General features: G+C 43.4%; 1 protein-coding gene across 1 annotated transcript in view; it reads right to left on the reverse strand.

The window, feature by feature from the left end:
• Positions 1–681: 681 nt before the first annotated feature.
• Positions 682–15,060, reverse strand: part of LOC141126507 (POU domain, class 5, transcription factor 1.1-like) — a 41,024-nt gene continuing 26,645 nt past the window's right edge. Inside the window, exons 3-5 of the mRNA XM_073612448.1 lie at positions 5,156–5,285; positions 3,914–4,079; positions 682–918 (exon numbers count right to left, since the gene is read on the reverse strand). Of these exons, the coding sequence (XP_073468549.1) occupies positions 682–918; positions 3,914–4,079; positions 5,156–5,285 (533 nt within the window). The remainder of the gene's footprint in view (positions 919–3,913; positions 4,080–5,155; positions 5,286–15,060) is intronic.

Below are 15,060 nucleotides of genomic sequence, written 5' to 3' on the forward strand. Positions count from 1 at the left end.
TCTAGGCTAGTCCCACAAAGTAATGAAACAAGTATGCCAGCATAACAGCCAGGGGTCTAGCCTTTGCAGACTGCAATGGAAACTTCTCGAAAGGTTTCACTACAAAAAGCTTTCTAGATCTCCCCCAGAAACAGAAGGGCCATTTTGCACATTGAGGGACAGCATACCATTGATCGCTCTGTTCCCCTCTTAACACTCCAACTCAAAAATGGCCATCTCTATAGCTAGTCCCTGATAACCCTCAAGCTGGGAGTCTGGTATCCAAACTTCAGGAGGTCCTTCCAATCCAAACCTTGCTAGCAACGATTAAAACTGGTTGACATAGAAGGCATTTTAAAAACAGAGTAAACAAGCAAAGTGAAGTAAACACAGAATAAAACCCTCCAACAAGCCACTTAATTATATCATCTTCTCATTTGATAAGACCCTGAGCTCTCCCTAGTCAAAACCTCTAATTTTGGAAGGATTTGGGAAGGAGAGACATCCACATTGTAGATCAAAGATAGACAATGGCAAACAGGAAATTACAAATTAGAGTCACCCAAGAGTCTTGCAAAGCATTAAAAGTCTCTAAAAATGTAAATTAAAATATAAAAGGTCTTCATACTGGGGCCAGAACATAATCTGGATACAAGCAAGGAAGGCCAATAGTCCCATTTCAAAGAAGTCTTAGACTCAAAGTTAGCAGATTTGGTTTCCATGCTGCAATCCATGTGGCACATGCTGTTGGAACATGTTTTTGTGGTGAAAAGCAGGGTTGTACATTGGTGGTGACCCAGACCTATATCCTAGAAATGGCATTTCCTGATGAGAAAAAACTCCAACATGAGGGACGATGGGTTGTGGTTCATAATTTTTGTTACTAGGCTCCTTCACAACCAGAGACTGAAGGCGATTACAGAACCACACATAGACCACCTGAAGAACAAAGAAATTGTAAGCAAAATATGATGGTACAGAGACCAAAAAACAAGACAATAGTTTGCAGATACACTATATTGCCAAAAGTATTGGGACATCTGCCTTTACGCACACATGAACTTTAATGGCGTCTTAGGCTCTAGGTTTCAGTATCGAGTAAGCCTTTTGCAGCTATAACAGCTTCAACTCTTCTGGGAAGGCTGTCCAGAAGGTTTAGGAGTGTCTGTGGGAAGTTTTGACCATTCTTCCAGAAGCACCTTTGTGAGGTCAGGCACTGATGTTGGACGAGAAGGCCTGGCTCAGTCTCCACCCAGTCATCCCAAAGGTAATTCATAGGGTTGAAGTCAGGACTGTGCAGGCCAGTCAAGTTATTCCACCCCAAACTTTCTCAACCACATTTTTATGGACCTTGCTTTGTGCAGTCATGCTGGAACAAGGAAAGGGCCATCCCCAAACTGTTCCCACAAAGTTGGGAGCAGGAAATTCTCCAAAATGTCTTTTCCTGTGAAAAATTCTTAAGGTGTCAGAATACTAAGGGGCCAAGCCCAACCCCTGAAAAACAATCATTCACCATATTCCTCCAAATGATTTGAAGGGGTAGCCCAATAGGTTTTGGCAATATAGTGTGGATGAGCGAGTTTGGGGTGAGGGAACTTGACTGGCCTACACAGAGTCCTGACCTCAACCCAATAGAATGCCTTTGGGATTAATTAGAGTGGCGACTGCAAGCCTTCTTGCCCAACATCAGTGCCTGACCTTACAAATGTGTTTCTGGAAGAATGGTCAAACATTCCCATAGACCAGGGGTTCTCAACTCCTGTCCTCAGGACCCACCAACAGGCCAGGTTTGCAAGATAACGGAAATACATGACAGGTGATATCATTTGCTGCTCAGTGATTGCAGTATTCTAGTCTGCAATTCCCCAAGGGAATACTTAAAATCTGGCCTGTTGGTGGGTCCCGAGGACTGGAGTTGAGAACCACTGCCATAGACATTCTTCCAGAAGCACATTTGTAAGGTCAGGCACAACCACACACAAAAACATCAACATGTAAAAATGACCAGAGTTCTGGTGTTGGCCAGCACCTGCCACTGTAGCCAGCAAGAAAAAAAAAAAAAATTAATTCTGGTAAGCAGCCTCAGATTCCTTCCTTTTTTTCCAACTGTCATCTGGTGGTCAATCACATGCCTCTTTGGTTTTATCTCTGGTAAGCGGCTTTTTTGGATGGATTTCTGCACCAGCTCTCCATATAGGAGATTTTTCACTGTTTTGCATGGTTGATGTCACTCACTTCACCATTTCATTTGTGCCTATGGGCACTGGATGGTGTATGATTTATATGATTTATCACAGCTATATTTACATATAAACTTTTTTTCTTCAATACTACGTATTTGTGTCAGTATTACGCTATGTTATCCTAAAAAAATTTTTTTTGGGTACAACCTTCGTGGATCCGATTCGGTCTGTGAGTGAAATTTGTCCAGGACGTATCCGGAAAGGTTCCCCAAAGGCCCAGGCTGGGTTCAAAGCCACCTGTTTTATTTGGCTTGCTATCTAGTAAGCATTTCATCTAACAGGAAGTGCGTTACCTGAACTTCTACCACTAGCTATTGATTATTGAAAACAACATTTTCAGAAATTTTTTTTTCACCATTTCATTTTTGTTGACCTTATTTGGTGTCGGACATTTATTCACAAGGACTAATTCACAATTTAATATTTGATCATTTTTAATGCGCGGCTTTTTATACATTTACTGTAGCCAGCAACCTGGTTTTCAATCGTATATATGGTGGTGTAGGCACAATCGTGGAGGAGCAAGCTAAATGAGTGCTCACTCCTCCAGTTCACCCATAGTTGCATCTGTTAGCGAAACATGAAGGCTGCCACTGATTTCCTCTTTTAAGAGTTCCTGTACGAGATCAGTGACTCAAATACTGAAGTCAAGACACTTAGTAACTAGGGATACAACTTTCATTGCTTCCTGTCTAGGCAACGACAACCAAGACTTATACACAAACCGTCTTTGGGCATTGATCTTTTCTTTAATGAATGTCAGACTCCCTCCCAACCAACCCTGAGGGTCCAGCTACCATTTTGTCTGGGTCTTCACTGGAATTCTTCCAGCTTGGTGGCTGTGTGAGGTCAGCTATGGCCAGCACATAGGATCAAAACACATGTAAGAGGGGCTTCACAGTTGACTGAACGTTGGTGCCAAAAGCACAAGTCCCTGCCACCCTCCTATTCTTGCTAGAACACTGTCCCTCCTGCTGAGGACAACCTTTGCATCATATTGTACCCCACATGTTGAGGTTACTGCACCTTACTGATGGAAGTCAAAAATGTCATAACCGATCGACATACAGTATATTCTGGAGTCCTTGTCAATAGTCATTTAGTGGATGGTTCACAGAAGTCAAACGTGAAATCATATGTAGCCATCTCCTTCTACCCAAGGGCTTTAGTACTCACAGGACTGGGTGACTGGGTTCTCTGCACTTACCTCCTCCACAGGTACACTTATCCTGGAACCCTGCAGAATAATAACCCCACTCAGGGAACTCTTGGCCTGGTCCAAAAGGCCTTTTGCAACCCGCCCTAGCCAGACCTCCATAAAGGGTCAGACAGTCTACAGCTGGCTGTTCTGGGTGCAGGGCTACTTCTCCCAGCCCTGTCCAGGGCCTCCATGTGCTGGTGTGGGGCGTTTGGCTCCCATGTCCCATGGCTCCTCCCAACCTGGCTAATAACAGGGCATTGACTCACCCATGACATCACTGCAGGAGAAGTCCTAACTAAAAAGGGGCCCAGCGCCTAATGACTGTATGCTGTAACCAGACACTTTTCTGACAGTCACCTAAGGGCAGAATAGCCAACTGCACCTGCCTATGCATGAACCCACAAAATAAAAAAAAAAAAAAAAAAAAAAAAAAACACAAAAACACACACCTTACTACAAAGGTTGACAATCCCATTATGAAAATACTTACATCCGTCTCAATCTGCAGGAAATCAGCAATCTGTTCCAATTGCTGGGGATCTGGTTTGGGTTTTTTCATAAAAAAAATCTCCAAGCAGTCCTCTGCGATTTTGTTAAGGTCTGTCCGTCGTTTCCTCTTCCGGGACAGAGCCAGCGCCTGTTCATGATGGATCATCCAAGGTCCAAAAATATAGTCAAGCATTGTTTCAGAGGCAACAATCAAGAAAGCATACAATGGACTGGACTGACAGACAATTATGCTGTGTGCCAAGAATTTTTTTGCAAAAAAAAAAAAAAAAACCCCCCCCCCCCCCATCAACTGAAGAAGTGTTCGCATATTAGAGACAAAAATATCAAATCCCAATCTCCCCCCCCCCCATCTAGTTCCTTGGCAAGTTTTCAGGACCCCCCTGCCCCAGCCCCTTTAATCACTAGCTTACTAGGCGCTTTAACCCCTTCTTGCCCAGGCCAATTTTCAGTGGTTATACTTTGAATATAAATTGCACCGTCATCCAACACTGTACCCATATGACATTTGATCATTTTTTCCACACAAATAAATCTTTGGTGGTATTTAATCACCAGTGGGTTTTTTTTTTTGTTAGCAAAAATACACACCTTTCATAATTTGTTATAAAGTTTTGGAAACAAGTAATTTTTCTCCTTCACTTATGTGCAGGCACTGGTAATCAGTGTACATGTTCCTTTTAGAGAAGCCAGTTACCGGCTCTCTTCTCACGCTGTCAGCATGAGGAAAGGAATGCCAATAACCAGCTTCTATTTACATCTGTGATTGGACACAGGTGATCAGCTGCTGATTAGCTCTTAACCTCAATCTGTGTTCAGCAGTGTCCTCCGGACACGGATCACAGGGCGGGTGCAATTATGGGAGGCAGTCATGACAGCCTCCCAGAACTAGCGGCCATTTGGCAAGTGTTTAACACTTAGAAGATACCCATTGTTCCTATGTTTTGGCTTTACTTTACGGCCCAAAGGGTGTAAACTGGAGGGACCCTTATGAAACCACTGAAACCACCATTTGGGACTTAAAAACCCAGACCAGCCTTGCAGGTAGTGAAGTCACCCAATTAAGCCACTGGATCGGCCTGGGGAGTCAGCAGTGGCAGCCTCTATAGTCGCTCACCGAACACTTTTCAGAAGCAAATAGACCAAAAAAAATAAATAAAATAGGCTGCCCACACCAATTTCTGGAACTAACAAACTTTAGAAGTGGTTTTAAGCCCAGCTTACCTCTTGAAGGTGTTCATTCTTTTCAATGTCTTTCAGCCAGCGTTGTAGAAAGAGTTTAATCCGGCACATATACCTGTAGCTTAGCTTTACTGACTCAAACTTAGCGATCGTTGTTGGGCTAAACGTCTTTCCTGAAGAGAAATAAAAAAAAAAAAAAAAGTGTCACTAATTTCTACAGACGGGGCAAATACTTCTCCATTTGCTGGTGTCAAAACTAACTACAGGGGCAAATCCAACCCTTACAGATTAGAACTTCCTAAAATGTGTTCATTGGTATATGTGTCCAACTGTCCATCTTGGGATATTCCATCCCCAAGACAAAACAAAGTGAGAATCTCCCCCAAGGGATGATAAATCTTAGGCGTCTTCATAAAACAGAAAAGCCAAGGTCCTTATGATCACCGCTGATCTCTCAGGTGTGCCAGTTTATGAAGCAGAGATGAGGAGTGAAGAACATGTTCTTTACTTCTCATCACAGGAAGCACCCTTCTGTCATTGAGATGGCCGGTTTATGAAGGTCTGAAGATCACTGGCCATCTCTAATATAACTGTCCCATGTTCTCCAGCCCAGAGGTTTAGAAACACAACAACAAAAGCACACGTTAAAGTTGCAAAATAATGCTAAAAGCACCAAAATGTGTGTTTGGAAAAGCGCAAAAAATACACAAAATATAAAACCTCACGGCCAGATGTTAACGTCAAAGCACCAGTGCTCATTTTTCATGCAATTGGTGTTTAACCACTTCCGGACCGCCGCACACTGATATGTCCTAACTTTGAAGAGTAATATCATTATGGCAGCAACTAGCTGCCATAACCCCAGTATCCTCTTCTTCGGCCAGCGGTCCGGTTTCTGATAATGGTGGTCTCTGTGGCGGATTCGCCGCAAGATCACTTTTAATCAGTGGAGGGAGAGGCCCTCCCGCCATGCTCCGGAGAAGTCAGCAGGGGCAATTGGATCCTCTTCATTGCTGGGTATGGACACGAGTGAGGGGAAGATGGCCCCCAACCGTCTCCATACCATTGCAGGGCCAAAGCGACATCAAAAACGTCACTTCTGCCCATAGCCCTTAAAGGGCTTTTTTTTTTAAATTGCATTTTAGTGTAAATGAGATACAAGGTCTTTTTGACCCCAGATCTCATATTTAAGAGGTCCTGGTCATGCCTTTTTTCTATTACAAGGAAGGTTTACCTTCCTTGTAATAGGAATAAAAATATATATATATATATATATATATATATATATATATATATATATATATATATATATATATATATATATATATATATATATATATATATAATTTTTTTTAAAGAACAGTGTAAAAATAAAAAAAGGTAAAAGAAAAATTCCAGTCCCGCCAAGCTCGCATGCGGAAGTGAACACATATGCGAGTAGCGCCAGCATATGAAAACTGTGTTTAAACCACATATGTGAGGTATTGCCGTGATCGGTAGAGCGAGAGCAATAATTCTAGCCCCAGACCTGCTCTGTAACTCAAAACATGCAACCTATAGAATTTTTTTTAAACGTCGCCTGTGGAGATTAAGGGTAAAAGTTTGTCAACATTCCACAAGCGGGCGCAATTTTGACACGTGACATGTTAGGTATCAATTTACTCGGTGTAACATTATCTTTCACAATAAATAAAAAAAAAAAAAAAAACACATAGGGCTACCTTTACTGTTGTCTTGAATTCAAAAAAGTATTTTTTCCCAAAAAAGGGCGCTTGTAAGACCTCTGCGCAAATACGGTTTGAAAATATTGCAACAACCACCATTTTATTCCCGAGTGTTAAAAAACAAACAAAGAAAGATTTAGGCACCATATGCCTCGGAGCTCACGCGCAGAAGCAAACGTATACACAAAAGTCGCACCCACAAATATAAAACAGTGTTCAAATCACACATGTGAGGTATTGCAGCAAGCAGAGTAATAATTTTAGCAAAAGACCTCTATACTGGTAACCATTTAAAGCATCGCCTATGGAGATTTAAAAAAAAAATGGAAATCTTGGAATATTGACACTGATGTACTTAAAAATGGCCGGAAAGAGTGGTGATAAGGACATGGTGCGGGTGGCTGGTGACCATGGGTCAAAATCCTAAACCCAAGGAGGACCATTTGAAACATTGTACACCCAGACATTGTACTCCTTCAGTATGTAGATGACCTCCTGCTTGTGCAGATACCCTTGGTGATGCCTCAATCGTCTCTGAAAGCCTTCTACACTACCTGGCTGAGCAAGGATGTAAGGCCTTAAAGCAAAAAGAAAGAGAAAGTGATTTTCCTAGGCCTCTGCATCTCCCAAGGCACCTGACATCTCACTGAAGAAAGAGTTGCTGCTATCAAGAGCATCCCTTTGCCTCAAGGTCAAAAGCCCCTTCACGCCTTTCTAGGATTAATCTTCTACTGCCTTTCTTGGATCCCAGTTCCATAAGCCTCCCTTTGATGCAATCCCTTTATGATGCCCTGAAATCTGACCCTTTCCTGTTTTTACCAGAAGCTGTGGACAATTTTGAAACTCTGAAGGAGATCCTCTCAACAGCCCTGGGCCTCCCAGACTATGAAAAGACTTTTAAACTGTTTGTCTCAGAGAGTACCAAGTACAGCCCAAACACCTGTTGCGAGCAAGACACCTCCTCAGACTCCAGTGTGCCTTGCTTCTCCCCGATAACATCACCGTCCTCCCATGTGATACCCTTAACCCACCCACTCCGCTTCCTCTTTGAGGGGGAACCTCTTTGAAAAATGATCCTCATCTCACCACTCATGACTGCTTCGAAGTGATGACAGCCCTTGTGGATGGTTCCAGGTATGCAGACAGTACTGGACTTTACCACACAGGATATGCAGTTAATACAGTTCAAGCTTCAGCATTACCCTGAAAAACCAGAGGGGTCCTGACAGCAGCAGGAACACCTGTAAAACACAGTGCAGCTGTCAAGGACTTAATGGATACCCTACTCCTCCCAGCACAAGTGGCTATACTTAAGGTAAAGACGCATAGCAAGCAGGTTTCTCAAGAAGCACGAGGAAATCACCTGGCAGATACCGCTGCGAAACAAGCTGCAGATTGAACGTGAGAAGTGGTCAGCAGAGTGAATGCACCTATCCTGGATGACCCAATAGACACCTCTGAAGAGACTGTACAAACCACGATTCTACAAAACCCTCCTGTAAACAGGACCCACCTCAAGGAGCAACAAGAGACAGCTGACAAAGAAGAAAAAGTGTGGATCAAAAAAGGAGCCACAGAAGTTGAAGGAATCATGGAATTAAACAAGAGACCGTGTCTACCACGTAGGCTGGAAGCCTATCCCGTTACCAACATGACGGCAAAGACCACAGCTGAAAGACTTTATAGAAATAGTGTGCAGATATGGTGTCCCAGAGGTCATAGAGAGCGATCAGGGGCCGGCTTTTATGGCCTCAGAGACCAAGGAAATATGGGCAACTTTGGGGGGGGGGGTCACACTAGCTTTCCACACCCCATACCATCCTCAGCAGTGGGAAGGTGGAAAGATTGAATGGCACAATAAAATCTAGAATGCTAAAAATGCCTCAGGAAATGGGACTGAGTTGGCCAGACAGCCTACCCATTGCCTTATTCAGTGTTAGGTACCCTCCAAGGGGAAACCATGGTCTGTCACCCTATGAGATATTGTTTGGTTCATCCTCCAGATTGGGTTGTTATTTCCCACAACAGTTGCAGCGCCAATCTGATGTATTAACTGATTATGTGACAGTTTTATCTCGAGAATTAACCCGTATCCATTCGGAAGCGTTTTCTTCCATTCCAGATCCTGAGCTAGCTACAGCCACACAACAAGCTGGTTCCCAGTGATTGGGTCCTGATAAAGAAGTTGGTGAGAAAATATACTCCTCTTGAACCCAGATATGATGGTCCTTTCCAGGTTCTCCTAATAACTGCCACATCAGTCAAGGTGGCCGGGAAGAACAAGTGGACACACGCCTCTCACTGCAAGAAATTGCCTGTACCTGAGGAAGAGGCCGAGGGGACCAAACAATGATTCTGTATCTCCTTTTCATAGTAATCATTGCCCAGATGCAAGAGGTAGCCATCAAACAAAGATGGTACAACAATTCTGGTATAACTCATCCAATACACATGTTGCCACTTTTATATCCTCTTATGAACAGATAATTCCAGGTACTATGTACAAGATCTGGTCCTGAAGCAGTAAGATCCATGACTGTATGTATGCGTCATTGACACCTACTAGGGTAACAACCATGATTCCTGGGGAGCAGTGGGTTGGAACACTGGGGGTACAAACCTGAAAACACCCAAAATAGAAAAGACAAAAATGGGAAGTCACTTAGATTGACAAACACACAGATCAGTATTTCACCAGAGTGTTCAGGCTGACCATTGATAATCCTAGCCCAGGAGACAGTGGGACCTATGTTCTGGGCCTATGGTGGGGAAGTGGGTATCCCGGTTTTAGAAAGCCTTTCCAACTGAAACATATGTTCAATAACCCAGAGTGGGGAGTTCCCCAATCCACATCTAGCTCAAACCCCCTGAGGCCCCATATACAGACATTAAAAGGACATGGGGGCCATAGCAGAACCTACCTTTGAGGATACTATGGCTGCAGAAACCGGGTTCTCAGATGTCAACTTGTGGCTCGAGTGGATGAGGTACAGTGCAGGGAAACACAATAAGACCAATTGCTATGTGGGGGGCTAGACCACACTTAGGAGCGGTACCCCTAAACATACCCCCAGAACATGAGACATGTTTCCTCAGCCTATTCACCAACACAACCACTCCACGTGTGAACATTGAAAGAAGGAATATCCCATAGTTACCAAGACCCCCAAGCCAGGAGAAGGTATCGCCATATATCCTGGCAATTGCACATGCTATGGGTGGTATCAGGGAGTGGGGAAACCTCATGGGAATTTCACTAAGGGTTACTGTGGATCTTATAGTGAGGTGTCTGCAGATCTAGTGCAAAATCAAGTTCAGTCTTTGGGAGACGTGTACTGTATCTGCGGAGACATGAAAATTAGAAGCAGATTGACAGGACAGTGGACAGAAGAATGTGCATTAGCCAAGGCCATAATGCCTCTACATATTCTCTGAGAACCCAAGGCCAAATACAAACACACCCCGACCTAACAGGAGGCGTAGGAGTGTCCCAGCAGGTAACTGACTCTCATGTATACATAAATGCCATAGGGGTCCCTAGAGGGGTCCCAGATGAGTTCAAAGCAAGAGACCAAGTAGCAGCAGGATTTGAGTCCCTGATCCCCATCATCACTGTAAACAAGAATGTAGACTGGATTAATTACATCTACTACAACCAACAAAGGTTTGTTAAATACACCAGAGATGTACTCTGAGGTTTAGCCGAACAACTAGAAGCCGCTTCACATATGACCTTCCAAAACCGTATGTCTAAGGTCATACGGTTTTGGAAGGTCATATGACATGACCTAGACATGGTCCTAGCTGAAAAGGGGGGTATGTGTAAGATGTTACCTGAAACGAGTACATGCTGTACTTATATCCCAGATAACACAGGCCCAAATGGTAAAGTGACTTTAGCCATCCACAAGCTTGAGGATTTGTCCAAAGAATTAAGAATTCAGGGCTCTCCAACCCCTGGGATCAGTACTTCACCTGGATAAAGGGGATGGCAGGGAATTTTAACACAGATCGGAATAGCCATTCTGATAATTCTAGTGACCCTAGCTGTCATGGTCTGCTGTGTTCTTCCCTACTTTAAGAAGTGTGTAGAAAAAGCTGTTGCCCAATCTACTCCCATGTTTGTGAACCAGGAAATACCAGATGATGTGTTACGCTCCATTACAGTCACCTCCACCCGAGATGCATAGGATTACAGGGACAGACAGCACCTGATTGCCCCCTCCAAGCTGTATCGAGGGGGTAGAGAGTCACTGCTCTTCTCTATATACAGCTGAAAAAGAGTTGCAGAGGAGAAGGCCAGGGTAGTGAGTAGAACTTTTAGTATGAGGGACAGTGTGAAATAGACAGCTTCAAGGGGGGACTGTAATGGATGTGATCATGGTGAACTGTCTATTCCAATACCTGCTTTATATACCTAACATATATAAAGTCAGCTTCTAGGCTTATTAAGCCTGAAGACATTTACAGATATTCTGCAAAGCTCGCTTAGGAACTGGACTGACTGCAAAGAGTTAATCAAAAAGTTTGCGCCTGCTTCACTGAATACATTCAGAATATAACAGCATAACACAACGAAGCAAGAGAATGCTGCAAAAACAATTATTCACTTCTGCAAATGTGCACCAGCTAAAAGTCAAAACGTTGTCATGTTCCTTGCACTATATGTATTCTTGTACTTGTGGTTAGTAGGTGCTAGTCTGACGTATCTCAGAACTTTAATGGAATTGTATAAAAATCTTAAGCGGAAATATTAAACAGAAGTAACTTTTCCACTGAACTTGTCTCAGTGTGAGCTTACTTGAAGCATGCTTTTATATTCAGCAATCTGATCAGGGGATACAGACATACATACACAAAAAAGTTGATCTCTGGGAGGCCCCACTTGGGATGCCATTTCTGCAAAACTCAGACCAGGTAAAGAAGGCATCAGAGAGGCAGCACAGAGACCTAAGGTAACCCTGGAGGAGCTTCAGAGTTCCACAGCAGAGACTGAAGTATCTGTACATAGGACGACAATAAGCCATACGCTCCATAGAGTTGGGCTTTATGGCAGAGTGGTCATAAGCAAGCCATTACTTTCAGCAAAAAAACAAAATGGCACATTTTGAGTTTGTGAAAAGGCATGTGGGAGACTCCCCAAAATGTATGCTCTGGTCTTATAAGACTAAAATTTAACTTTTTGGCCTTCAAAGAAAATGCTATGTCTGGCACAAACCCAGCACATCACCCAAAGAACACCATCCCCACAGTGAAACATGGTGGTGGCAGAATCATGCTGTGGGGATGTTTTTCAGCAGTCAGGACTGGGAAACTGGTCAGAGTTGAGGGAAAGATGGATGGTGCTAAATACAGGGATATTCTTGAGCAATCCTGTACCACTCGTGTGTGATTTGAGTCTAGGGCGGAGATTTACCTTCCAGCAGGACAATGACCCCCAAACACTGCTAAAGCGAGTAAGTGGTTTAAGGGGAAACATGTAAGTATGTTGGAATGGCCTAGTCAAAGCCCAGACCATAATCCAATAGAAAATGTGGTCAGACTAAAAGATTGCTGTTCACAAGCGCAAACCATCCAACTTGAAGGAGCTGAAGCAGTTTTGCAAGGAGGAATGGGCAAAAATCCCAGTGGTAAGATATGGCAAGCTTAGAGACTTCTCCAAAGCAACTTGGAGCTGTAATAGCCACAAAAGATGGCTCTACAAAGCATTGAATTTAGGGGGTGAATAGATATGCACAGTGTTATAATAAAAAAAACATACATTCAAAGTTGTTGGCATGTTCTGTAAATTAAATGATGCAAATCCACAAACAATCCATGTTAAATTCCAGGTTGTGAGGCAAAACATGAAAAATGTCAAGGGGTGAATACTTTTGCAAGGCACTGTATGCTACAGAGGTTATATTGTCCAACCTGACTTGTACGTGCTGGCCTCCGAGTTGATTTTGGAATGCTGCAATTTCTGACTACAGCTTCGAGTTCTTTGTAGTTGGATGAGTGCTGTCTCTCTAGTTGAGTCCAGATACCTTGCGCCCATTGTCCCTCCAAAATGGGCCCCCTATCCCTGACTGCTGGCATCTGGAGTCAGTATATGGGAGAAAGTCCACAGCAGCCCTTCTCATAGCTTGGCTTGGTTTCTCCACCACCATAGGGCTTGCCTTGTTTTGACTGGAAGGTATAGCTTGTTCTCCAAGCCTTTACTTCCTAAATTTTGGAGGAAGGACTGAAGTGGTCTCTGGTGAAACCTGGCCCATCTGACTGCTGGGATGGAGGCTGTCATAAGTCCTAAGACAGAGACAGACATTCGACTTCTCCATACTGATAATCCATCCTAACTGGTATAACCACTGTTATGCCACTATTAGGTCTTCCAGTAGTTTGGACAACTTGCTGTTCATAGCACCAAGTATGGGATAATTATTGGATTGCAGCCTTAACGGGGCAAGGGACTCTGCCAGGATCTTAGTAAAGATCCTCAGGGCCAAGGAGAGGCCGAAGGGCAAGGCTCGGCTTTGAAAGCGATAGGGGAAAGGATCTATTTGTACTGCCATGCGGATACATTTTTGGGAGCTTTCTCTGATGGGAGTGTGCAGATAGGCATCTTTTAAGTCTATTGTTGCCATGAAACAATCCCTTTGGAGCAGGTTCCTGACAGAGTAAAATGGCTCCATTCAAACTTATTTGTACCGCATGACTGTGGCTTTAGATTGAAGGTATCTGCCGGAAGGTTTCTGTACAAAAATGCATGCAAGTAAAAATCCTTACCTTCTTCCTGTTAGGGGAATTGGTAGACCAAAAGGTCCTAATACCAGTCCCCAATGAGTTGCAGCAATGCCTGGGCTTTTGCTGGGGCCCTGGACAATTGGGTAATAGTACTCTCGCTGAACTCCAAGGCATACCCCTTTCTCGATTACTCCCGACAAAATTGTTGGCGGTTATTTTTTTCCACTGGGGATAGAATTCTTTCAATCTTCCTCCCACTTGGCACCTGACATCACTGCGGTTTGGGATTTTGGCCAGGAGGGTTAAAGAGCACGTTTGCCCTTGGCCTTCCCTTCTGACCGGACCACTGCTTTCGGTTTTCCTATATCCTGTTCTCTCATTTTTGTCCCCTATAGGGACTACGGTTTTCTGGGAAATTTTTTTTTTTCTTAACTGGGAAGGTTTTCTTCCCATCAGCCATACACTCTAAAGATTCATTCAGCTGAGAGCCGAAGATAAATTTGCCCAAAAAAGGCAATACAACATAAGTGTAGCTTAGAGGCTGTATCCCCCACCCAGATTTTGAGCCAAAGGGCTCTCCTGGCTGCTATGGATAGTGAGGCTGAGAAATAAAAAGAGAGAAGGGCGCACCAGCCATGTGCATTATCTTTTGTAAAACATTTATTAAGTAAAATGATAAAGGAAATTACTCACAAGCAGTAAAGAATCATGTGCCATAAACCTTGGACATCAACTTGCAATAAGTGGTATAAATGATGAACGAAGCCTTCCAAAGGTGTTTCCGAGGAATATATAACACTGCTCGCTTACGCGTTTCGAAGGGCTCATCCCTTCTTCATCAGAGCTCAGCAGTCAGGGAAAAAAAGTGGTTTGTTGAGCAATGCTAAGCTTGGTGTTAGGGTCGATATTTTCTCCAATCATACAGGATTTTGAATAATTGATCGTGTATGCCTTGTTAAAATGGTCTGGGGTATGATGGAGATTGAGTGATTTTGTGTGGTTGGTTATCGATCTAATCACATTGTCGGCATAGAGACCAATTTTGTGATTGAGCTCACCAATTTCAATGCCAGATATAGCTGGTGAGTACGAATGGAATGCGCTAGTGGCACCATAAGGGTGAAGATTAGCAGCGATAGGGACCATCCTTGTCGTGTTCCATTGGTTATATAGAAGAGGTCTGACAGAATGCCTGAAGTTATAACTTTAGCTCCAGGAGAGGAGTATAGTGCCATTATTGCCTTAAGTATTGGGCCGGAAAAGAGAAATTTAATTACAACTGCTTTTAAGAAGTTCCAGTCCACTCTTAAATGCCTTCTCTGCATCTAAGGAGATGAACAGAAGGTGTTCAGTGGCATTTGGTGATGCGGCTGCAATCTTACTGGTTGGAAACACTGGTCATTTCCATATGCCTGCTTGAAATTTTTATCATGCGAGTGTATTGGCCTTTTTTACTCAATAAATTGCATATTTGGATGCCTACGCAATGAGAGTTCCCTTC

Source organism: Aquarana catesbeiana, linkage group LG01 (assembly GCF_042186555.1).
Source record: "Aquarana catesbeiana isolate 2022-GZ linkage group LG01, ASM4218655v1, whole genome shotgun sequence".
NCBI classification, from domain to species: Eukaryota; Metazoa; Chordata; class Amphibia; order Anura; family Ranidae; genus Aquarana; species Aquarana catesbeiana.